Below are 25,851 nucleotides of genomic sequence, written 5' to 3'. Positions count from 1 at the left end.
AATAATCTAAAATCCAAATTCAACAAAGAACAGAAAAAAGGTTTTTAATAACTCATAAATATTTTTAATTTTCCCTTTATTAAAAAAGACGACTTAGTCTACTTGAATAAACACTTTAAATAAAATAAATTAAGGTTATTTTTGAGCTTCTTTGTGGCAGATTAGTTCTAATAACGAATGGTTGAACCTGTGCAGTTGATTTCTTGAACTGCAGTTGCGCCATTCGGCCTCTGGGGGTCTCTGTTTGTTCATCTTTCCCGTCCTCAGAGGGTCGTTTGCAAAGTTCATGGGCTGAAAAAACGCAGAAGGAAACAACACGCTGGAGTATTGGTTTAATGTACGAGCTGTGGATTATACTTTTCCAGTTTCACCTCACCTGACGCACAGGGCGAACGCCGGGTCCCATTTGTCTTTGCGGATTAAACTCTGTCAGCAGGTATTTATTTATTTTTATTTTTTTCCTTGTAAATTCTGAACAGTTTTAAGTAAGCACGTGCGGAAGGACTGAAATATTTTTAAAGGTTAACGCTTGCATGCTTTGCATTTGTTTCTTTGAGCGTTTAAATTGAACCCACCTGCTGTCAAATTCTTCACAGCATCTCTAACTTTGACCTTAACCTTCATAGCGAATGACTGTGATCGACTTAAAATGACTTGGATTAATATAAACTCAAACTTTATCACACTTTTCCTGTTTTGCACCTGTGACTAAAGTATTTTAAAGGATTGATATTTACTTAGATATGCTTACTGATATTTACTGTGCATTTTTCATGCATTGCACTAATCTGTCCCTATTATTTTATACTATAGTATTATATAGTATATTATTAAGTACAGTGATTTTCTCATGAAAAGAGAATTCGTTTTGTTATTTGAAAAATAAAAATGTGATAACTTTGTTTTTAAATGTGGGGGAAATTATCTTTGTGTGTGTGTTGTTGTTGTTGTTTTATTTATTTATTTATTTATTTTTAGAAATCTGTTCAAGATGTGTTCAGTCTGTCTCCTGAGGCTGGATTTTGGTTGGCACCCAGGTTTCACTTCCTCACTTGTTGATCTTGAAATGTTGTTGTCAGTCAACTTCTAGCTCCCTCGCTGTCTCTTCCATTGATGACTTGCCTTGGATGTGAAGAAAATTAGGCTGGACTTTCACAATAAAAGCCTACATCTGTTTGGCCTTGTTGACTGAGTCTCCCAGCCTACTGTGAGACATCAGTATGGCTTTATAGTGGAAAAGTGATTTAACTGTTGCCCAACAGGAGCAGGCAGCTTGTTTGAAGCCAGATGGCTGACAGTGTAAATGGTGCAAAATAATGCCCGTAAAAGCTGTGAGGTCTGGACGTGGTCTGTCTTGTGGTTTAGGCAGGTTTCTCTTTACCAGTAAGTCCACTTCACCTGACTCAGAGCAAGTTTAATCAAAAGTCACTTTGTGCCAAATTCCTCCAGCCTTTTTCTCCAGGATGCGGAGAGCTGATGCAAGCCAAGTACAATTCACAAGTAAAGCCACAGTGGTGACTTTCTATTGTCTCTGTGAAACAATGAGAGCAGAGCTATGCCAGAGTATGATGTTTACAGCTTACTCACTGCTGGGCTCGGCTGGTGATTGCACACCCTCTGCTTTGCATGTCCTTGTGCATGCTGTGCTCACCTTAATGACTCCCTCCAACCTCCATCTTCAGCATCCGGCCACTGTAATTCCTTTGTGGTTGCAGGTATCGATGTCGAAACCTCAGGGCTTGATGTTGTCTAGACATCTAAGAGGTGTGCTTGTGTTGCGTTGCCAGATAATTATGGGCTCACCGGAGTGAGCGCATGCTGTTGATTAAGATATAAAACCCCCTATTAGACCCCAGGTAATGTTCCTTGAATCAGCATCTGTTGTTGTTGATGCTTACAAATCGCCATAGCAGCAACTTTTAAAGGAAACTAACCGTGGGATGCACAGATGTCCAAAAGAAAAAAGAATACTAAAGAAAAAGTTTAATTTCTTATGATGCTGACGTCTTTGCTAATGTCCTCCTCTGGCTTTTCCATTACAGCTGACAGCTTCCCAAGAACATGCAGGATCTACAGTTCTGACCAGCAGCGGCTCAACAAGTAGAGCACTGGACAGCTGACAGGGGTATGATTTTTAGGAATATTATTTCCTTTTTTCTTTGTCCTGTTTATTTAGCCAGAAGCTGTAAAAAGTGCTTAACCTTGAGGTTTCCCCGCTGCGATTAAGGTTGTGGTCAAACTCCCTGACTGCGTTTGTGTGTGCAGCTGCAGTCTGGATGTAAGATTGGGTCAGTGCTTGAGTCGGTTACCCTGCTTCAGTGTGCGATGTGCGGGTCCTCTATCCCGCTGCGTCTGCTGCTCTGGATCGTAGGAGCAGCTGTCTCTACGACGCAAGGTATTCCAGATACGTGTGCGTGTTTAATTTTTGAGTTTCTTCTTTTTTTCTGTGTTTTTGCAAAATGATTATAGCCTCCTTTTTTACATGATGATTACACTTGCTGCTATAACCAAAGTTTCACAATGGCCTAGGCTGTTTTCAGAGCAGACTGTTAGCTTACAAACTGTAGGCATGAGATTGCAAAAGTCAGAAAGAGAAAACTAACTTTATTGAGTTCGTTTTTGTTTAATGGTGAGCTTGGTTTTGCATGGAATTGCCTCTGCAAGAAAGTAACTGCATATGTCCTGGTTTGTCTTCATATTACTCTTGCTCTATATCATAGCTGTAATTATTTTTTATTTTTAAGAGTTAAAAAAAATGCAATTATCTAAGATTGAAGCAGTTGTGCCCAACCTGTTTGACTTCTGTTTCGTGTCGCTGATGTGATTATTTCTACATACCTTACTAGACTCATTAGTTCGATGCATAATTGCACAATATTTTTGCACAGCAGCAAATGTGTTTATCAAAAGCTGTTTATAAAAAATGGAATTAGCCATCGTGTCATCACCAGTTGGTTGTGGATTTTATTCTAGGACTTTTACCCATTGCTGTTTTATTTTTTTAACCACATCTGACAAGTTAGAAGCCGAGCACAATGCACTGTCATACAATAGCAATGAGGTAGCCTCACACCACGGAAGACAGTAATTGATAGTCTACCCTACTAGCTTACTCTAAGTGGGACCAGAATTTAATAAATGAGTTCCACAATGTGTCAAATAACACTTGAAACTAGGGATCTGGTTGGTTTATTGGCGTGCTTCAATAAACCAACCACAAAGTCTGTACTGACATATCAGTAAAATTTGAAAAACCCTAAAGAAAATTTAGGGAACCCTATTTTTTTAGGGTTCAGAATAAAGATTTTAAATTATATTCTAATTTTATTCCATCTAGTCATAGAGTTCAGGAATCTGATCTGGAGGTCCCCTCCTCCTTCTACTTGTGATGTGTAATGAGTATGTCCTGGGTAAACCCAGGACACATTGGTGAGATTATGTCTCTTGGCTAGCCTGGAAACACCTCTGTATTACCCCACGTGATCTAAAAATGGATGGATGGAATTTTGTATTTTTGTGTAAACTTCATTGTAGGTTCTCCATTACCTGGGCATTAAAAAGGCCAATCAGACCACTTTTAGTCAAACATAAATTTTTTTTTCCAGAAAAAAACAAGTCCAGATGCCCCCTTTTCAAGCCCTCACAACTTTGTAATGCAATAGGGTTTTGTTTTTAAATTCAGTGTTACTCTTACTTCCCCACATAATTACCAGTGAAAAAGTCTTTAGAGTTACAGGAGCTGACTCTGTGTTTGTGCCTTACGTCAGGTAAGGTTTTAGGTCCCGCTAATCTGACCGCAGAGGCAGGTCGTCCCTTACTGCTCGGCTGCAACATCACTACGGAGCCAGGTGATATGGTCTACCAAGTGCGCTGGCTCAACAAGCACCACAAGCTCATTCTGGCGTACGAACAGGGGACGTCGCCCCACATCAGTCACCAAGACCAAAATGTGCAGCTCACTGTCTCTCATCACAACGCTAGCTACATAACCTTCACGAAAGTGCAGGCTGCTGACAGCGGCTGCTACCACTGCATCTTTGATGTTTACCCCAAGGGCACGCAACAAGGCTTGGCGTGCTTCAATATCATCGGTGAGAGTAAATCTTACAAATATGTCTAAAATGAGCTTTAACCTCAGAGCCGTTTTTAGGAATGTTCCCATTCTGTCATGTCTGTGGAAGTGACTGAACTTTGAGTTTCTTGTAGGTGTTTAAGCTCTCATCTGAGAAGCTTCTTCAGTTCTAAAACCAAATGATGGAGAGTCTCAGGTATTTAAACCCTAGTGGGACTTGTTCTCCTGGAACTGAAGAAGCTTCTTGATTGAGAGATAAAACCTCTTCACTAGCCTCCAAGCTCCTTAGACCCATTCTGCAATAATATCCTTACTGGTGGTTCTCATAACATCCCCTTGATTCTGTTTTCTTAAAAACAACAGTCTTCGGTCTGCATTTTTCAAGGTAGCAGCTCCAACTGACATTTGAACTTTTGTGCCTTTATGATAAAGTCAAAGCCTCTTTTGCAACTGTGTTTATTTGTGGAAGTCACATTGCACAGTATAAGCTTTGTTTTGCCTGAGGGCAGCAAAATCCTGTAAAACCGGAAGTAGCAGGTTAAAGTCTGAACTCTCAGATCAGCAGGAGCAGGAGAGCCCACCCAGGCTGCTAACCTTAGTGCTTTCTGTTGTTACTGCTAAATGTGCTCATACATTATTCTTATTTAAAGACCATCTCTTATACCCTAAAAGCTGCATGGAGTTAATGAATATCAGTGTAGACAGCTACTTTTCCATACTAGATGACTATAAAACACTTTGGAGCAACTCCTGTTATTTTAAAATCTGCTGTATAAATAAAAATGACTTGATTTGGCTACAATTTTCTGTGTACCAGGAAAAGTGCATTTCGATGGCAATAAGACTGCCATAAGTGGAAAGCCGACCACCCTTTCATGCTGGTACAGCCTCCCTGGCAGGGTCCGACAGGTCTTGTGGAGGAAGACAGCCGAGCAGGGTGACACCACCACTGTTGGCTCCGTTGCTGAAGGCAACCATTACAAAATAGAGGAACAGTTCAAGGGTCAGGTCAGCCTGAGCCGAACCCTGGGACACACTGAGCTGACGATAAAGGCTGTCCGAACGGAGGACGAGGCCTGCTACACCTGTGAGTTCCACACGTACCCAGATGGCACCCGGGCCGCCACCACATGCCTCTCTGTTTATGGTGAGATCTTATTTTTTTGTTTACTTGGTTGTTTTGTTTTGTTTTTTACTGTATTTGGTCCTTGGAAATTGTTCCCTATTAGGTGATGAATTCTATGTTATCCAAAGTCTGTCATTACATATAGCTGACAAAGTTGTCATGACATTTAGTCATTAGCAACTCAGTAGCCATATTTAATCAGCGCCTCTATATATGGCTAATCTCCACAACCCCAGCTTTGAATATACTCTTCAAAGTTAAACTACAACCCTCCTCGCTCGAATTGAGACAAGCAAGGATCATACACTGGATGATTGCTCAGGCGCTATTTCAGGCAGGCAGTAGCCATGATAAGTAGTCATGGTAGCTTATCTTATTACCATGCCATGTCAGCTGATACCCTTCTACACATCTTATTGGTAAATCTCATATAGAGCCCCCAATTTAAGTTGCCTTAGCTTGACAACAGCTGCTACCCACCTGCAAGCCACTTTGCAACCCATATCTCCCACAGAGCCTACTTTCATGCTTGTGAGTGTCGTACCTATTATATGTGTTGGCCCTTGCTGCTGCTCTCCCAGCCTCCAGTTTTCCATATATACACATAAAACGATTGGGAGATCCCACAACAGAGCAACGGCAATCTTCTCATTGAAATACACAAAAATCTCTGTCTGTTAGTTTCTTTGACCACCAACTTGTCCTTCAGAATTAAGAGTTGAGGAACCAAATTTGTCACACAGGTATATCTGAGACCCCTGATTGTTCTTATCTATCTCATATATTGTGGCATAATCATGTTGCCGTGCAACTACCTAGCAACAAGCTAAAATTGCATGTTTTTGTTGTTTTGTTTTTTTTGCCTTGTTGCATCTATAGCACCTTGTGAAATTATCCTTTTGCTATTTCGCACTAACATATCAATTATACCCACAAATCCTGAAAGATCTAGCAATGTGGGTTTTTTTCTTTTTTGTGTTTAGACACATAGAACAGCTTACAGGTACAAACAATACTGGAGCATGAGCATTTGCTAGCAAATATAAACTAGAGCAGATTAAAAAAAACAATTTTCTTTTAGCTTTAGTTGTATTAGGAGGCACACCTACAATTTTCATTTTATAATGGGAACACTTAATAATAATAATAATAATAATAATAATAATGATAATAATGATGAAGATGATGATAAGACTATTTCTGGACATCTGGAAATGACTAATGTGAGCTGTTTCCAGGAAATGTCAGATAAATATTTCGCTGGGTGTTGACATGGAAAAGTGTTTCCATCCTTTCCATCAATCTGTGCCCATTGTTAGTGTCATTTAGAATAAAAATAATATGTTGGAAAAAAATTTAAATGGCATGGGACCTTGAACTGACCAAACTGATCATTCCAGTTCAATGAGTAGCGCTATTGTTAATTTCCCACGCGGAACATGGATCTCTGAAAGTAAAACATATTATTAATATTACCAATCCTGTATTTGTTTACAGGAACATTTATACAGTATGGGTTAGTGTCACATGCTAGAAAGTTAAACTAGTTTTCTTCCCTAAACCTGCTCCTAACTTTAACCCAGAACATGATACACAAAAGAGGAAAAACAAGGTGTGGCTGTAAAGTTCGGGCTAAATACACTGGTGCTGGCGCCTTTCTATGGTCTCTGCCTTATCTTTCACCCTCTCGGAAAAGGGTCTTGACATGTACCACAATGAGAATATACTGAGGGCTGAGAGGAAATGTGTACTAGTGTATGTGTGTGTGGATCCTGTATATAGCTCAGGAAAAGGAAAAGCAGTGTATAAACAAACCACAGGCAGCTCAAAGGTGAGAGGTACTGGAGAGGGTCATTAACTACTGTTCTGATCTATTTTTCCCCTCAGTGAGAGAGAGTTGCTTAGACCACTATTACACTTTTACACATGAATTATACTTCTGCATCAGATCTACTCAGTAACTTATGCCAGAACCAGAGTCCCATTTTAATTGTATGCTGTGAGCTTCCACGTAACCTGGCCTGCGCCTCCTGAGAAGTGTAACTGCATTGGATCAGTGTATACCACAACTTGACTTGAATGGTGTGCAAGATTGTGGTATAGAGAAAAAAAGGAGTTTTGGGTTAAAACGTCAGTTGGGACGTAGATTTCCATCAGAAGACTAAATGTAGCTCTAGTGATCATGAGCAAAAGTTCCAGGAGTGAGAGTAGTTGCTGATCTTCCTCTGTGAGTGCGTGTGTGGGTGCTTTTGGAGTGATAATGAGAGAGGGGTGTCACAGAGGGGAAAGTGGTGATTAATGTGGGATCAAGCCCAGGGGATGAGTGGTTTACTGTTTCCCTAGACACAAAGCCTAGTGTGTTTGTGTGTGTGCGTATGTTGCTTTCCTAACAGGCTTTGCTTTTGTCTGAACTGTTGGAAGCAGACACCAGATCCAGACACACACATAAACACACACACAGTCAGTAAAAGCTGCTCTGGCTCTGTTCTCCGTCTGGCTTTTGTTTCCAGGCCTGTCGGAGGACGACTTGTGTCACTGTGTCGTCGGGGCAGAAAGATTGACAGGCGATGTTCTCTGTTTGTCCATCTTCATTAGGAAGGCAGATGAGCAAATCTTTGTTTTCTGTGGTGTAACTAAAAGAATACCAAAAAAGAGTAACACAGAATGAAAAAATGACCTAAGAAAAATTGCAAAATAAACTTCAAGCAGCCATTAACTCAGTCTGTCTCTCTACAGTTTTACCCAAACCAGAGGTGAGCCAGGTGACCTCACCTTCAGGGATCACTGAGGCCAACTGCACGGCCAAGTCCCGGCCTGCAGCGGAGATCATGTGGAACGTCGGCAGTGACAACCGAACCCTAGGCCCACCATTTTCGTCGGCCTACGAACAAGGCGACGGTACAACAATAGTGACGAGCACGCTACTCTTCCAGTCTGGGCTGTTCAGCGACCTGTCCATCAAGTGCATCGTGCACCACCCGGGTTTGAATAAACCCCTGTTGATGTCCCTCAACACAAACAGTGAGGACCTCCTGAATGATGTCTTGTCCTGTCACACATTATAGCAAATATAATATGCCATAATGTGTAAAAGCTCCTTTACTAGGAACAGGAGCTTTTGTTGACAAATGTGAATTCTCTGCTATTTTAGTGCTGGGTAATTATGGCTGCTTTGATGGGGTCCCGAATCCTGTAATGCCACATAGTACGGGAAGGATTATTTTTAGTACAGAGAACCTTTCTTGTCTTACCACATCACCTAACATGTTTATTCCAGATGTCATACATAATATATATCCTACTTTTAGACATCATCTGTGTTTTGGAGGAAATGTGAGCTTGTGTGTTTGTGTGCCACAGTGGGTCCAGCCATGGTTATCCTCATCTCTGTGTGCGGTGTGGCAGCGGTCCTCCTCTTGTGCTTGTGTGTGTGTCTCTGCAAGTGCTTCATCTGTACGGATGGTGAGTCTAAAATCTAAGCTTTTTTTTTTTTTTTAAAAAGCTTCACATTTGCATTTCTTAAATAGCATTCAGTTACTGGAGTGCTAGGATTTAGCTTGACGCAACAAGGCCAGCTTTGCCGTTTAGTGGTGTCAAAAGGCATTTCAGAAATGCAATGAGTGTAGTTTTTGCAATAATAAATTACAGCCTGTCATCAAACATAGACTAACTTCTGTTACGAGACCATATGAAGATTTCCCTTATATGGTTGGCACTCTCAATCCTAGTAGCTCCAGAAAACATGGCTGAAGAAAGTCCATGAGAAGCCCTTTGAGGTATTCCCTCAAAGTTCAGCAAAACAGTTATTCTGGGAAGCCTTTATGAGGAACCATGTAATTATATATGTCAAGCAGAAGAAATTACCAGACTTTTTTTTGTTGTTGTTGTTTTGTTTTTTTTTATTAAATTCTGCTTTACTTAAGGTTTTCTAGGCTTTCCTTTATCACAGGATGTCCATGATGTGAGAAAAACCCTCAGTGCATATGCAGTGTTTGTCTAGTGGCCTGCTGTGCTGGCCAAGTTTTGAGTGCCTCTTGTCACCGTGACTGTGATAAAGTGTCCACATTTCTTCTGGTTACATGAACAGAAAACATCTTGGCATTTATGGACTGTGACATACCAAATCAGCCTCCAAGAACTACAGTGGCACAACTACTGCTTCAAGGACTGACAGATAAAACTTGTTTTCTTTTCAAAGTTAAACCTAATTATTTTGTCATTTGTAATTTTGAAAATGAACAAAAAGGGGGAAAAATTATTGACTGCTTGTATATAAAGGAGGTAGATCATATATCATTACCATTAACATTTTAGCTAGTTTTAGCTCAGAGTTTACTCTCGTCACCCCTATTTTCTAACATACTTACATACTTACTATATATATATATATATATATATATAATTTTTTTTTTTTTTTTTTTAAGATTGTTGGTGTCTTCACTACCAAGTTGAAACAAATGTGACTCTAACTTACTCTAACGTAGTAAAGATTTACAACACTGACAGCAAAGATGTAAATATTTGTTTTTGTAGCAATGGGAGAATAAATAACTTCTCAAAATGATGAGCAAACATCAGGAACTGAAAAACAATTTCAAGAAAGACATAAAAGCAGCTCCTCAATTGACCACTTCAATCAGCCTTCAAAGTGGGTCAGTTCCCAAAGAAATATCTTTGGAGCATAAAACAGTGTTGGTCTCTAGAGCTAATTTGCCCCTTCTTGGTGACAATGATAAGTTACCAATTTCTGATATTTTGATTCTGATAACTCATTTGTGTCTTTACTAATTTTTTTTTTCAAGCCCTGTTTTTGATGAAGATAGAATCCCATTTTATACCACAGATAGTATAAAAGTACAGATGTACCTTACTAACCAAGCTAACTAGCCAGCATTAGTTGGTGATGTCACAGTGGCATCTTTAACTTAGTCTTTGGAGTTCAAGTTGAACTAATTAGAAATTAAGAATGTGGGTTTTTGTATTTGTATTTGTTTTTTGTTTTTTTTTTAGTTCCCATTGGGCATAAAAAATGTGATTCTTTTAGCTGACATTATTAATCCATTGTGTTTTGCAGACAGGGAAAATAATAGGAATACAAGGAAGCATAAATTGCTTATTAACAATAAATGCATAGCCTGAAAGATACTTAGCTGCCAGGAAGGAAACCATTCACAGCTTAGTTCTGCCAATGTTAATAGCTGTGTCTGCCAATTTTGATTACAAAAAAGGATATTACAGTTTATATTTTTTATATATATAATTACAGTTAAGTTGGAGATTTCTGATGTTTCAGCTGTTTTTATTATAACAAAACATGAAACACACTAACAGTTACCAGAAAACACCCTCTAAAGGTCAATATTCAGCTTCTTTTCACACTTAGGCGACATGGCAGATGCCTTCTCCGAGGTCATTGACACTACCTTCTCTGCTGTTAACACCTTTCCCACAATAATGACTGAGTGAGTTGCCAATGTAATGTGGCATGTGGGTGGTTGCCCATTTCCCCCTTATGATAAATTACCTCCACACCAAAGGGAGCCAGGGAAACTCTGGCTTGTGCTGTATTGACAGAGGCCTTGGCTTGAAGCTGGTGTTCTGGCTGGCAAAACAAAAGCTGTAAAGGAAGAAAAACAAAAGTGGAGCTGATGTGTCAAGGTTGGGTCACATGACTGTTCTTGACATCCATAGCTAATACAATCTCACGCATCAACAACAGTCAAAAAACTATCATCCATTATAGCTTAAATATGCCATCCCCTCATGGACATTTTCATGTTTGATTTTTCAAAGATTTTTTTTTCAATTTTTAAAAAAAGTTTTCAGCGATGTTGTAAAGGTGGGAATTCACTGCACTGCACCCTTGTCACCTCTTCATGTCAAGTTTCAAAGCTAGGTTTTGCCCACACAAGAGAGTCCCCATTCATGCTGCTGATATAAGGGTGGTTCTGTTTTTGTCAGGAACACTCTTAAATACTATGTTAGCAGTGTGATTGATTGTGCCATGTTTGACCAGAAAATTGAGCTTGGGATATGTTGAATAGATTGCAGTGGCTTCGTTGTAAAAATAGATTTTTCCCAGGAAATGAAGCCCTTGTTTCCTTGAAACATTCCTTGAACCACAAGTTTCCTTGTTTTCCAACTATGTGGGACTTGAGCAGAATAACAAGTGATCGTGCCGATTGTCTGGAGTTAGCAGGCAGAAGAAAAGACCCTCTTTCTTGGTCTAATCCCTGAGACTAAGAAAGAAGGCAGACATTAAGGGGGCCTGGATGAGGGAACTGTGACAAGTCCTAAGCTGAAAGGCTGCCCAGTTGATAACAACGTCCCCTCTCATACTCAGCTGTACAGACACACTCTTACCATATGTATTTCCCAGTCTTGGCCAAGTTGGGATGTGGAGCAAACACAGGCTTTTACTGTGATGTGATTCAGATTGCAGTTAAAGCTGTGATGCAAAGTGTCTTTGTTTTTACTTTTAGATAACCTGACAAGTTTTGTTTTATTTTTTAAAATCAGACAGCTTCATGTATACTGATCATTTAATGATTTTATGATATCACCTGATGACACAGTGATTAAGCCAAGATCATCGCTGTCATTAATAGAAAATTTAATTCTAGTTACAGGATCAATTCACAATATAAACATAGTATCACGTGTAAAAATTCAGCTGCAATGCATCTTTCCCATACTTGGATCTAGTTTATACATATGGATCAAGAGTTATTTGCATATGAAAGTAGAGTACTGTGAAAAACTCTTGACACACAACTTTGCAAAAACAATCTTAAATAGTATCTTTAGGTAGATTGTTGCTAGTATTTTGCAAAACAAAAAAACAATTTCTTTCCATTTCTTTTGTTGAATCTGTGAAAAATGCCAAAGATAACACAGTTTGAAGGGCAGAAAATAGTATTTTTGGTGACTACCAAGGTGATTCCCAAAGAGCTATTAGCTGAAAACTGGTTATGTCTGCATGGTGTATGGTGTGCAGTGTGTCCTTAAGAAATCTGAGGAAATTGGACAAGTGGAGGACAAAAGAAGAAGTGTCATGCCTGAAAGACTATACAGCAGATGAACAGTATCTGAATGTTGTCTCCTTAAAAATAAAAAACAAATCACACAGAACCTGAGACATCTGACTCTTCAGAAGGCTCATCAGAAACGATCTCAGTGGAAGGTTAGCTCAAGTCACGGTCTTGAGGAAAACTGGGAGTAAAAGCTGAGGTATGCCAAATTACACAATAACTGGACTGAAAATTAGTGACAACAGGTCTGATGGAGTTAAGAGTTCAAGTTTGAAATTTTTGCTTCAAATCATTATCAATATGTACAGAGGGGGGCAGCAGAGAGGTAAAATAGTGCATTTCTACAGCCATCTGTAAAAGTCCCAGGCACAGTCATAGTTTGGGGACACATTTCAGCCAGTAGTGTTAGTGATCTTGTCAAACTTGATGGAAGTATGAAAACAGAAGAGTACTGTCAGATTGAGATTGACCATGCAATACCATCTGGAAAGCATCTGGTTGGAAAAAGCTTCATTTTTCAGCACGACAAACACAGTGCCAATGCCGTAAAAAGGTATCTTCATAGAAAAACACACAGTGGAACACTCAGTCATGGATTGGCCTCTCCAGAGCCCAGACCTCAACATTATTGAAGTACTGTGTCATCATGTTGACAAGAGAACAGAACAAAAGGCAGAAACATCCAAAGAAGAGCTTTGAATGTCCTTTAAGAAGTCTGGAAACCTATTCCTGAAAACTACTTAAAGAAATTACTACAAAGCTTCCTAAGAGAGTTCAGGATATATTTAAGAATAAAGGTCATCATACAAAATACTGACTTTCAAGGTGATTAGAATGGTTTCTGGTTTCCCTTTGTAGCACATTCAGTGCGCATGCGCCAACCAGCGTGCAGCCTGTTACAGTCGCTCCTGCACAAATAATTTCCCCCAGGGATCAATAAAGTATTCTGATTCTGATAGTCCACTTGAAGTCCAAGTTCTTTTGACCAGCTGTTTTTGAAATGGCGTTGGCTGCATGAAGGTTAAAATCTTGTGTAGAGAACAAGCAAGAGATTTAATTTGATTAAACGCAATCTAGAAACTCTTCTCATGGTAATTTAGTTTTTTATTAGCTATTGTAAATTTATCTGCTTTTGTCTCCTGGCACGCAGGAGAGGGAGTCTTCAATCGGGTATGAGCTAGCCAGACATCCTGGCAATACTGGAAGCATAGAAAAGCTAGTTACTTTCCCCAGCACTATGCCAGCACACTATTCAATGGGTTTTCAAATTGGGCCAGTTGTAGTTTACAAAGAATGAAACAAACATGAGTGACATTCCTTTTACAAATCAGAACGACCTTCTGCTAAGTTTGTCTGTGTTTCAGTCCTGCTAAGGATCTAATATTGCTTGTTAACATCCACCTTGTAATTGTAATCTTGTCTGTCATTTTTGTAGGCATGGTCGCTGCATGTGATTTGTCGGATTTAGCTACACATAAGATGCTAGGGGACCTGGCTGTACTCAGCTTGCACTGTTATGAGAGCAGAACTGTTGTTAATGAAACCATGAAATCCACCAAAGAAATAGTCTCCATGCAAGTCTTGTTTTTACATTACTTTTCCTAAATATATCTGTGGAAAAATAGTAACAACCACAGTTAAAACATCAGTTTATGCATTAATTAAAAGTATTAATCTAATTTATAAGGACTGGGAAGGATATTAACAGCATAATCACCCAAACCAACAAGAACCATCATGTTTTGATTCAAATCTTGCTGAGTGCTGGAAACAAATTACAAAATAACCCACTTTTGGTGAATAACCAAAACAAAACAAACTATAGCAGGTTACCATGTGTTTCCAAAGATGCTCTGACTAACAAAATTAAGTTTATGGCTTGTAATGTAATTTGCCTTAATATTTCCTACCATGTCATTTTTTTAAGCAATTCACCTCAGGACATCTGTACTTCCTCTCTGAGTTAGAGGAAAAGCTGAAAATCCTGCACTGTGCACCAGCCGGTCTCTAAAACTATTGCTGACAAAAGTCTCTGAAATGCCCAGTTCCAGAGAAACCCACTGTGAACCCATTGAGGTACTGTAATGTCTGCGGTTGAAGACAGACCATGAAAAAGCCACAAATAGGCCCCGGTAGTTCCTGCTCAAACAGTGGGTGTAATTCGCACTCTGCCTGCCTCGATCTCAGCTGGGAAGAAGGACCAAGGCCGGGGCCTCTTCCAGTAAAATGTTGCTGGTCTATTTGGGGCAGTGTTTGCATGATTTTTGTCGTGGTTGGGTGGTGATATGTGGACCGCAAGGTCTGCCGCTGGCTGAACTACAACTAAAGATAAGAGTGTGAAATCTTTAATCATGGAAAGAAAATGTTTTCAGTGGCATCTTTTAATCTGAGGCACCAGAGGAAATATGGGGCTGGCACCACATCCGGTCCAGCACACAAACACAGTTACCACTTGAATCATGGGGGCAGAACTGATAGCTCCCAAGATATCAGAGGGAGGACAAAGGAACAAACTTTAGTCTCATGTTATCTTAAAAGGAACACAGCTTCCTAATGTGGAGAAGGTGACACCTACTGGTTGCCACACTGAAACAACAAACAGCTTTAACAAGCATTAATTTCCATCTGCACTAATGATTTTCCACTAACTCACAGCACAGTTAACCTGTCGCTGATGCTCTAATTGTCTTTTAGCCTCCATGTGTCGATTTTGCAGTGGTGCTATAGACTTTCCTAAATAACTCACATTACTGCCACATGTAGATTTAGGTGTGGCAGGCAATTATGTCTGTGGAATTCATGCAGTGTTTCATTATTTTGTGTATGTGATCTTTTTAGATATGAGGGGGCGTTTTGGGGATTTTGTGAGTGCACAGACGTGTAAGGGCTTGCTGTGTTTCTTTTTGCATTCCTGAGTGGGATTTATATCAAGTTAATACACCCTGTCGCCGATGATATTGTGACATTTTTACATTTAGAAATACTCTGAGGGCTTCTTTTTATAGACTAACCTCAAACTCCGATCTTGATTAATAAAACTGGATGATCAATCAAACAGTTATGTATAGCCACAGCTTAAGAGCCACTTTGGATTTAAAATTACAAGACTGAGTTTATAAACAGTCCAGTTACTGACAATGCCATATAGACTGGGATTTTTTTGGTCAGCTTGTGTAACTCCTTTCAATGTCTCAACCGGTATTTTTGATGGATTGACATGAATGTTGCTCATGTCCTAGTTGCTACACCCATCTTTCATATCATGCTCCTTTTTCAGTGGTCTTAAATGCACATACTAAAAACTACGTTTCCATAAAGCTATGTTTTATGAAAATGGCTATAGACTGGTCCATTAGCTTTTCTTAACCCATATAATTATCATAGCATATGTATGCATGTCTGTTCAAGACTTCTCCTAGACACATTACACAGTCTGGATGGAACTTTTTACCAGGATTATAAAAATCTATTTAGCTTCTGGGAATTATGTTTATAATTCTCAAATCCTAATAGATCATCAGCTGATGTCAAAATGAGCAAATGTTATGTATACGTGTACCTTGTTGTCATTACCTGTACGTGTACATGTATGTGTTTTTATATACATTTTGCGAACTTTTTTTAGGCCAGTGAAATGTTTCGCTATTCAATACCTGTAAATAAGCATTTGTCAAACAGTGACACTAATAGTGCCTGTCACTGACTACTTTGTCTTAGACAATATGAAACTTGCAAAGAAGAACAATAAGTACATGTTTTTATTATTCATTTGCTTGGTTAAGGCGATCGTGGCTCAAGAGTTGGGAGTTCGCCTTGTAACCGGAAGGTTGCCGGGTCGAGCCCCGGCTTGGACGGTCTCGGTCGTTGTGTCCTTGGACAAGACACTTCACCCGTTGCCTACTAGTGGTGGTCAGAGGGCCCGGTGGCACCAGTGTCCGACAGCCTCGCCTCTGTCAGTGCGCCCCAGGGTGGTTGTGGCTACAATGTCGCTGCCATCACCAGTGTGTGAATGGGTGGATGACTGAACGTGTAAAGCGCTTTGGGGTCCTTAGGGACTAGTAAAGCACTACACAAATACAGGCCGTTTACCATTTTGGTGTTGTGAGTTTTTGCATTCTCACTTCATACACTTCATACATATAATGAAGATAAAAATGATAACATGATAAACTGACATACACACCTGTGTTTTCATGCATGATCTAAATGAACAAGTGCTGCAGGTCTGGAAAAAAATACCAATAGGGTGGGTTTTGGCCTTAGTGTGGTTGGTTTCTTGATAGTGGTTTAAAATCGATGGAAAACTTAACGAGTGACTAATGGACCAATGTCCTAGAAACCTGATGTTGCCCTCATCAACCTGAAAAAGTCTCTTTACTAATGAAATCTAAACAACATCCTACCAGGAAAAGGCGGTTACAGTCTGAACAGGACATGCAAGGCTGTCAAGGAAGGATTGTGTGATAGATTTTGAAGTGGAAAATTAAACACTGAAAATTTTCCGGTGTTCTTGGGACAAAGGTGCAGGCATGGCAAATAACTTTGTGTGTCTGTCTCTTTCTATCCAGACTGATTTGGAGTCTGCCCTCACCGCTGCTTTGATGAAGGTCCAGTGAAGCTCTGAGCCTGACCTAGCTGCTCAGCACCGTGCCCTTCAATTCAGTATTCAGAGGAAGGAGGAAGGGAACAGAGCTGAGCCAACACTGGGCTGAGCTGGGAGGGTACTGCTAGTGTGGACACCAATTTACTACAAAGTAAACAGAACTAAAACCACATTATTTAATGCTAGTTATTATACTTACGGTAGAGCACTGGAGATGTTTGTTGATGAAACCCTTTTATATAAAAGATAGCAAGGCTGAGAGATGCAGAAGTAGATGTGGCAAAATGGAGCTCCAGTGGTGAGATTAAACAGTGCTTCCTCTCTTAAGAAGTCGTTGTAGTGTCTGTACATGTGTGTGTTTGTATGTGTGTTTTAGTTATTCTCTGATGTCAGAAAATGGTGTGATGAGTTATATATTTTTTCAACTTTCAGTAGCTATATGATTGCATGAAGTGTCATGTAAATTTACAGTTGTGGTCAGAAGTTTACAAACACTCATCTAGGGTATGAATGTCATGGTTATTTGAGGATTATAATGATTTCTTTGAACTTTACTTTTTCCAGGGTGGAATGATTGTGCAATATAAATCTTTAATTACTTTAAAAAACAAGACTTGAGTGAACAAGTTTGATCTGATTTTGGATTTTCTTTAATCCACACAGGGTCCAAATTACACAAAGCTTGAAACACCATACCAACATTTGGTTAAGTGTCCTTTAGCAAGTTGCACTTTAGCCAGATGTACTTGGTAGTCATCAAGAAGCAAAAACCGCTCTTGTTGCCAAAATTTGTAGACTTCATTTAAGTTGGTTGGTTAGCTGACACAGACCTGGCTTTAAAGTGTTGTTCACAAATTTTCAGTATGGCTGAGGTTTAAGAAGACCATTCCAACAGCTTCTTGTCAGCCCGTTTATACCTTCCAAAACCAGTTTTGATGTGTGTTTCATTGTCCTGTTGGAACACTCAGTTGTGTTGTCAGTCAACTAAATGTTGATTTGAGGTGAAGTTGCAGAATTTGGAGGTAGTGATTCTCATTCATTATTACATTTACTCTGTGGAATGCCCCCAGTACCACTGGCTGCAAAACAGTCTCCATGCCTTGTGTCATTGTGGCTAGACAGCTCAATCTTTGTCTCATCTGACCATGAAACTCTTCTCCAGAAGGCATTTGTTCCATGCGGGCTGCTACAAATTGTAGTCGAGCTTGAAGGTGTCAGTTTTGGAGCAGAGTTGGCATCTTAGTCCATGGTGATGTAAAACTGGCCTCACTGTGGACAGTGTTGCTGGTGTTCCAGTAGTTTCCAGCTCATGGCACGCTTGAGCCTTGATGTTCCTGAACATCCTAAGCAAATTCCTCAAATCTGATGGTGACACTTTTGGTCTTTTTCCAGATCTTGGCAAAGTGGTGATGCATCTGAATACCTTGTACTTACTTGCTTGAACAGTCTGCAGTTGTTTAAAAACGGCTTCAAGAGACCTTCCCAACTTGTAGATATCTACAATTCTCCTACTTAGAACTTCTCAATTTTTACAATATTGGTAAATCCAATGAGTGCTGAAAAAATAAATCCTTTTTTTGCTAGCAATTGAAATTACCAGTTGTAGTCAATTATGATGACTAGTGAGACGTTAACAGGCTTTGCTCTTGTCAAGTTAAAGACAATGTAAAACCTTTAGCGCCACTTATTCAAAGATTTAAATAAGGAAATGTATGTATATGAGTCTGTATGCATGTTTGAGCCTGTGTGGATTAGAGAAAATCCAAAATAAGTTCAAACTTATGGAATCCTGTACAATCATTCTACCCTGGAAAAAGAACAGTTCAAAGAAATCATTGGAAGCCCAAAATTACTATGACATTCATGTCCATGATGAGTGTTTGTAAACATCTGACCATGACTGTAACTACACTTTTCTATATATATATATGCATATATATGCATATATGCATATATATCTCTAAAACCCTTATATAGATCACTAAACTAGAAAAAATGTTGATGTCACATATATGTAGGTGTCATCAGATATTAACTGAAAATCTCTTCAGAATTGGAAGACCAGAGGCACAAACAAACGTGACACAGAAAAACCGAAACCACCAAAACCGTTTGGACTTTGTAATTGTGAAAATACTTTGTTTCTGAACCTTTTAAGGTGGCTGAACATTTCAAGCCACATCACTTGCTCTTTGCCTGATTGCTGTGGGACACCAATATCACCACTGCGAAGCTGTTGCTTCACCTGACATCCCTCCATTTGTGGTTGTGATGTAGAGAAGAACGATGGCTAAAACGGCACCAATTGTGAACTTGCAAGTTACGGGAAAGTAAAAAAAATCTGACTTTTAGTAAACCGGCCCGTGTGAGTCACCCTGAAGGATGGTTTGTGGTGGAAAAGAATGAAAAGTTTGTTATTTTTAGCTGCTGCCTGCAGGACAGAGACGGGTGGTCGACCTGTAACCTTTGTGTGCTCGGTGGTTAACACCGCCCAAACAATTTCTGTGCACATGAATCCTGAGAATTACTGTTTGCATAACTGTCTGAGAGATAGAAGGCGTTTGTGTGTCTTTCTATGTGTCTGGGTGAGTAATCTGAGTTCAAAAGAAACACAGAGTGCATCTATGTCTATGTGTGTGTTTGCATTTGCTGCCATTGCTGTACAGTATTATAATTTACAGAGTTAAACTGTAGGGAGCACCAGTGCTAGGTTTATTGGCCTGCATGGGCAGTTATTGGTTTATCATAGAAACTCAGAGTATAATGCTACAGTGAAGTCTGTTATCTTTATATATAAACACAGTTTGAAGGTTTAAATATTAATAAATGTCTTTGATGATAAGAAGCTAACAAGCTGATTGTGTTGCTTTTACAGTGTTTTTCCTTTTTTGTATCAATAAATCTGTTAAATAGTGTCCTGCACTTGTGCTGCAAGATAAATCTTAAGCTAATGTGGATCGGCACTGGGTTAAATAAATAAAAAACTTTATCTGCTGTCTTTTCGCTGCTTCTTTTAATTGATTTTGCTGAATATCACAATAGTATGAAGTGATACCCTCATACTAGCTTGGATTCTTTTGAGATTGTTTGGCAGTGATGTATGGGGACCGTGGGTGTTACATACTGAAACTCATTTCCTCCACAGCCCACTGCTGTGACTGTACTGTTTTACTTTCAGAACCTGTGAGTGGTATAACGGCATCTCCTTCTTTGGAAAAAAAAAAGAACAAAAGAATAAATCTGTGACTAACCAATGCAAATATTTTAAGATTAAAATAGCTTTAACCAGTTTAAAATTTGGTTTTTTTTCCGAATATTATTTAAATGACTCACTTGTGAGTCAATTTTCACACCAAAAAAAACCTGAAAGTGTGCATTGAGTTAACCCTTACAGTTTGTATGCTTTTAAGCTTAAACTGGATTTTGGTTTCATTTTGAATTCAATTACCACGTATAAACTAACATCATTGGTTTCCTATTATTTTGTTTCAAAACGGCTGCTATGAAATAGGTGCATCCATCCACTTTCCACTCTATCCAGTCTGGGAGACGAACAACCATATGCCAAATAACCTAAACAAGCATTTCTTTGGGCCGTGGAAGGAAAGTGGAGCAGCTGAAGGAGTGTCGCCATGCAGTTCTTTAAGTACAAGTCAGGTATTACAACACAATGGATGCCTAAAATAATCACACTATTTTCAACATCTACAGTCTTTTTCATAAGACTCTATGCAGTCCTGGGAAAAGCTAAGCAGACAGTATGATTCAGTAGTCTGTGGAACCACCTTAAGCAACAACAACTTGAATTGGTGTGTTTGGCTTTTTCTGTCTCTCGTATCATTATGGAGGAATTTTTGCTCAGTCTTCTGTACAACGTTGCTTCAGTTCGTTTACATTTGCAGGCATTTGTTTTCTTTTTCAGCCATTCTGATTTAGATTTGCTGCTGTGCTTAGGATCATTTTCCTGGCTGTGCCAGGCTTTAGCTCTCAGACAGACAGCCTCACATCTAAGTCTAAAACACTTTGGTCTATAGAGGAGGTCAGCTCAGGGCGCCCAAGTCCTGTGGCAACAGGAATAACCCCAAATCATCACCTCTCCACCACCGTGCTGGGGGTGTTTGTGCTGATATACTGAGTTTGATTTTTGCAAACTTGGAGCTATGCATTATAACAAAACATCTGTACTTTGCTCTTATTTGTCCAAAGGACATTGTTCCAGATATCTCGTGGTTCTTTCAGATGCAACTTTGCAAACCTAAACCATGTTGCCATGTCCTTTTTAGTGAGAAGAGGCACTGTCCCAGAAACCCCTCCAATCAAGCCATACACGTTCAGTCTTCTTCCTGAACTGTGTTGAGCATTTAGCATGCTAACTGAGGCCTGTAGAGTCTGTGGGGTAGCTCTTAGATTTTTTCAGTTTCAATCTGAGGTAAGGGGATTGTAGAGTCATCCATGTAAAAAACTGTGGCATAATTTGCAAAAAAAAAAGCTTCAGATCTTCTGTTTTTATAGAGGTGCTCATACTTAATTAGCTGATCAGTTAATCAAATACATTTGATTACCAGCACCTCACTGCTACTTACCCTCTTAATTCCAGTGGAAGCAGTAAGGATGTACGCAGTTTTTCACAGGACTACATAAATTGTTATTATTATTAAAACTGTCTTTACATGTGACTTGCATATGTTATGAAAACAAAAACAATGTCTTCTGCTAATTTTTCTGGGGGTTTTTTCTCGTTTTTTTCTTGTCTTTTTATAATACTGTTTTTATCTTCTTTTTTTGTTTGTTTATGTTTTTGGTTTATTTATGTTTCTTCCTGAGGTGAAGCATCTAACGATTTTTGTTTAGTTTCCACAGTAACAATGACAGGAAAAAAATTCCAAGTAGCTCACTATATATTTTCAGTGTTATCAGTGACCCCGCTGTTATTAAAGCAAATAATTTGACTGAAAACATTGACTGTTATACCAAACAAGATTGTTATACAGGCTTATCTGGCGGAAACAATGTCCTTTTCTTGTATATTTTACAATAAAAGCACTGGACCACTAACAAGAAATTATTTTACTCATTGCTCAACTTCATTTTAGAATATTTTAAGGATTTATTTATTCAACTACAGCGTGGCAGAAATAAGATATCATCAGGCCAGCTGGCTGCTAAGTGCGAAACAGAGGTTTACTGTTCTGCCACTAGAGGGCGACCTTGTCTAACTTGATTTAAAAGTCAAAGACGTAACCCACACATCTGTCCAACTTCAAGTACACTTTTTTTGGGGGGGGGGCTCAGTTTCCCTACCTCTGTTATATCTGCCCCTCATACAGTATACAATTTCACATACAATCACACTTCCATGTTTATTCCCCCAAAGAGGCAACGGGGTGCTCTGAATGTGTCACATGGTGGCCGGTGGGCGATGTGTTATCTAAGGTGGGATGTTTGTGAGTATGTGCTTGTGTGTCTGTGCCAGATTTTGCAGCAAGGCACGTCAACTTTTAGTACCTATGAAACCACAACGTCCTACAGGTGCCACATACTCCATGAAGGCCTCCACTGTCAGTCTGACCCCGTCTACCTCTGCAGTACCCTCTGCTCACTATAAAGTAGTTATTAGAGGCCATTTTGTCCACATTTAAAAATAAATCTTACACTTTTTGTAGCTTTAAAACAGCTGCAAACTGCTTTTTTTGCCAATGTTGGTGTCGATTATATAATCTTTATCAGATAAGCACTGTGGTTAAAGCCACAAATTAGAATTTCAAAGCCTAAACTCAAGCGCTTTCCTTTTAGTGTTATTTATATACATGTGTCATTTACAAGCATGAATGTAATGTTGCTGCAGGCTGGGTATCATCAGTGTCAAAGCATGTGACTAAGAACAACATTTTCTTAATATCCGTGAGATTGCGTTTGCATCGTGGATTCTGCATGACTGAAAAACTTTGTTCTTCTTTTTCAATGCTAATTCTCTGTACTCTTCTGTACTGTGCATGATTTAAATTCTAACACCATTTAACTGGTGAGAAATTGCCCTTTTTTATTGTCTGTGAACGTCAGTTTAGAAATGGTTCCTGTTCCAGACTTAAGGTAACGTAAATATGGGAGACTCAAGAGAATTTCTTGGTTCATTTTTTTATAAGCGTCTGTAGCTGGTTTCAGTCTGAAGTGAAAGGTGTCACTTCCTGCATTCAAGGTGTAAGAAAGTACGTCACATCTTTGGATGAGCCAAAGTTAAAAAATAGGGGGGCGAGGTTTCATTGACTGCGCCAAGCATGTGATTCTGCACATGCTGTGAGTAATCCAGACAACGGAAAGTGAAAAATATGACATAAAAATCACATGCTCTCAATCCCCACCTTCCAAAGTCCAAACTGTTTATGATTCTCAATTTAGGATTATAACTTGAGAGTATATTTCAGGTTAATTAGCAAGAACCAGCATGTAGCATGCATCGGAAACAAAAACATGTAAGTCAAACTAATAATGGCTTGAAAAGGCTGCTCTGTGGTGCGGTGGTTGGCACTGCTGTCCCACAGAAAGGATGCTATCTGGTCAACTGGGGCATTTCAATGTAGAGTTTAAGTGTGCTCAGTGTGCCTGTGTGGGTTTTCTCTGGAGTTTAGCGACGATGTGTTGCACTGCATGAGGCAAATGGTGTTCACACCAGATACTGACCGGTTCTGGGTCCCCAGACCCCCAATAGCACAAAAAACTGCACATTCCAGGGTGGCCTTTTGTTGTGGGCAGTCTGAGGTACACCTGTGCACTACTCATGATGTCAGATCAGCATCCTGATGTGGCACACCTGTGAGGTGGGATGGATTATCTCAATATAGCAGATGTGCCCACTACCACACATTTGGACTGATTTGTGACCACTGTTTGGGAGGGATGGTTATATTGTGTATCTGGAATGAATTTTAGGTCTCTACGTCCATCCCATGGGGAATGGGAGCAGTAACCATCACCTTCACTCAATACCAGGTTGAGATGCAAATGAGGAGACTTCACTCAGGCAAGTCTGCTGGACCAGACGGAGTGAGTCCCCTTGTCCTCAAGGCCTGTGCCCCCCAGCTGTGTGGAGTCTTTCATAAACTGTTTATGCTGAGTCTGAGTCTGCAGAGGGTCCCGGTGATGTGGAAGACATCATGCCTCGTCCCTGTACCAAAGACGCCTCGTCCCAGTGGCCCCCAGGATTACAGGCCCGTGGCACTGACCTCCCACATCATGAAGACCCTGGAAAGGCTCATCCTGGACCAGCTGCGACCCATAGTAAGACCACATCTGGATCCCCTTCAGTTCGCTTATCAGCCTCGTCTCGGAACAGAGGACGCCATCATCTACCTGCTCAATCGTGTCTACACCCATCTGGACCAGCCGGCGAGCACTGTGAGGGTCATGTTTTTTGACTTTTCCAGTGCTTTCAACACCATCAGGCCGACCCTCCTGGGTGATAAGTTAGCAGCGATGCAGGTGGATGCTTCTCTGGTGTCCTGGATTGTTGATTACCTGACAGGAAGACCACAATATGTACGTCTCCCACAGTGTGTGTCTGACAAGGTGATTAGCAACACAGGGGCACCACAGGGGACTGTCCTCTCCCCCTTCCTCTTCACCCTCTACACCACAGACTTCAGCCACTGCACAGAGACCTGCCATCTTCAGAAGTTTTCTGATGACTCTGCGGTGGTTGGATGCATCAGCAGGGATGATGAGACAGAGTACCGGGCTGTGGTCGACTCCTTTGTCACGTGGTGTGAGCAGAATCATCTGCAGCTCAACGTGGCAAAGACCAAGGAACTGATCGTGGACTTCAGGAAGACCAGGAAACACTTGACCCCTGTTTCAATTCAGGGGGTCAGTGTTGACATTGTGGAGGACTATAAATACCTTGGAGTACACATTGACAATAAACTGGACTGGGCTAAAAACACCACAGCACTTTACAGGAAGGGCCAGAGTCGTCTCTATTTTTTGAGGCGACTGAGGTCCTTCAACATCTGCCAGAAAATGCTGAGGATTTTCTATGAGTCTGTGGTGGCCAGTGCGATCCTCTATGCTGTTGCATGCTGGGGGAGCAGGCTGAGGGTCGCAGATGCCAACAGACTTAATAAACTGATCCGTAAGGCCAGCAATGTTGTGGGGATGGAGCTGGACTCCCTCAAGGTGGTGTCGGAGAGGCGGATGCTGTCCAAGATAAAGACAATGTTGGATAACACCTCCCACCCACTCCATGACATGTTGGTCAGTCACAGGAGCACGTTCAGTGAGAGACTGAGATTACCGAAAAGCACCACTGAACGACACAGGAAATCATTCCTGCCTGTGGCCATCTCCCTGTACAACGCATCCACTTAACACACTGTTTGCTGCTACAGCTACACGTTTCTTTTCCAACTATTTATTTATAAGTGACTTATGTATGTATGTATGTATATATATGTATATATTGTACTATTCTTAGTTAGCGTATTGTCTGTCTTGTCTTAATGTTGGTTTAAAATGGAGCACTGTAACAAAAAATAATTTCCCCCAGGGATCAATAAAGTATTCTGATTCTGATTCTGATTCTGATAACAAAGGTGTTGCGTTTATATTTTTGTTGAGTGTAGTATCTGAAACTAGGCCCAAACATTTAGCCAAGGTTTCTGCTTTTTAAAATAGCCATCTTTCATAAGCTGCACTAACTATCACACATAGCATTCTGTGATAATGGCTTTACTATTAGCCTGCAAATTATACTAGTAACAATTTTTGTTTCCTACAAAGTTTGGTTTGTGCAGACTAGTGATGGGTCGTTCGCGAACGAAATGGCTCTTAGAGCCGACTCTTTGAAGTGAACAACGCCAGCCGGCTGTGAGGTTTTTTTTTCTTTCTCTCACCCTCTCTCTCGCCCTTTTTTCCGCTAAACTCCACACACGCGGCCTGTACTTTGCGCAGGCCAGAGGGGGGAAGGGGCGTTAGTTACACTCGCAGTAGCACAGGAACAGAGCCAGAGAGAAAGAGAGCGAGGGAC

General features: G+C 40.2%; 1 protein-coding gene across 5 annotated transcripts; it reads left to right on the top strand.

The window, feature by feature from the left end:
- Positions 1 to 277: 277 nt before the first annotated feature.
- On the top strand, positions 278 to 21,878 carry LOC101463999 (nectin-3). Of its 5 annotated transcripts, XM_076880073.1 has the most exons (9): positions 278 to 436; positions 2,043 to 2,125; positions 2,266 to 2,395; positions 3,768 to 4,091; positions 4,890 to 5,219; positions 7,935 to 8,219; positions 8,559 to 8,660; positions 20,344 to 20,489; positions 21,116 to 21,878. In XM_076880073.1, the coding sequence occupies exons 3-9, from the start codon at positions 2,326 to 2,328 to the stop codon at positions 21,116 to 21,118; spliced, it is 1,260 nt and encodes a 419-aa protein (XP_076736188.1). In that variant the 5' UTR covers positions 278 to 436; positions 2,043 to 2,125; positions 2,266 to 2,325; the 3' UTR covers positions 21,119 to 21,878. The 5 variants fall into 5 exon arrangements, with proteins under 5 accessions (XP_076736188.1, XP_076736187.1, XP_004570224.1 ...); XM_076880072.1 differs by having other exon boundaries at positions 20,344 to 21,878; XM_004570167.5 differs by lacking the exons at positions 20,344 to 20,489; positions 21,116 to 21,878 and adding an exon at positions 16,798 to 19,830.
- Positions 21,879 to 25,851: the final 3,973 nt, after the last annotated feature.

The sequence above is a fragment of the Maylandia zebra genome, linkage group LG23 (assembly GCF_041146795.1).
Source record: "Maylandia zebra isolate NMK-2024a linkage group LG23, Mzebra_GT3a, whole genome shotgun sequence".
Taxonomy (NCBI): Eukaryota; Metazoa; Chordata; class Actinopteri; order Cichliformes; family Cichlidae; genus Maylandia; species Maylandia zebra.
Note: the sequence above shows the minus strand (reverse complement) of the source record. Positions and strands in the feature narration are given on the sequence as shown.

Bases quoted from the DNA above. Each gene is read 5' to 3' on its own strand.
- LOC101463999 (XM_076880070.1), top strand. From the start codon at position 2,326: ATGTGCGGGTCCTCTATCCCGCTGCGTCTGCTGCTCTGGATCGTAGGA. The intron at 5,220-7,934 runs GTGAGATCTTAT...GTCTCTCTACAG, and splicing joins CACATGCCTCTCTGTTTATG to TTTTACCCAAACCAGAGGTG. The intron at 8,220-8,558 runs GTGAGGACCTCC...TGTGTGCCACAG, and splicing joins GATGTCCCTCAACACAAACA to TGGGTCCAGCCATGGTTATC.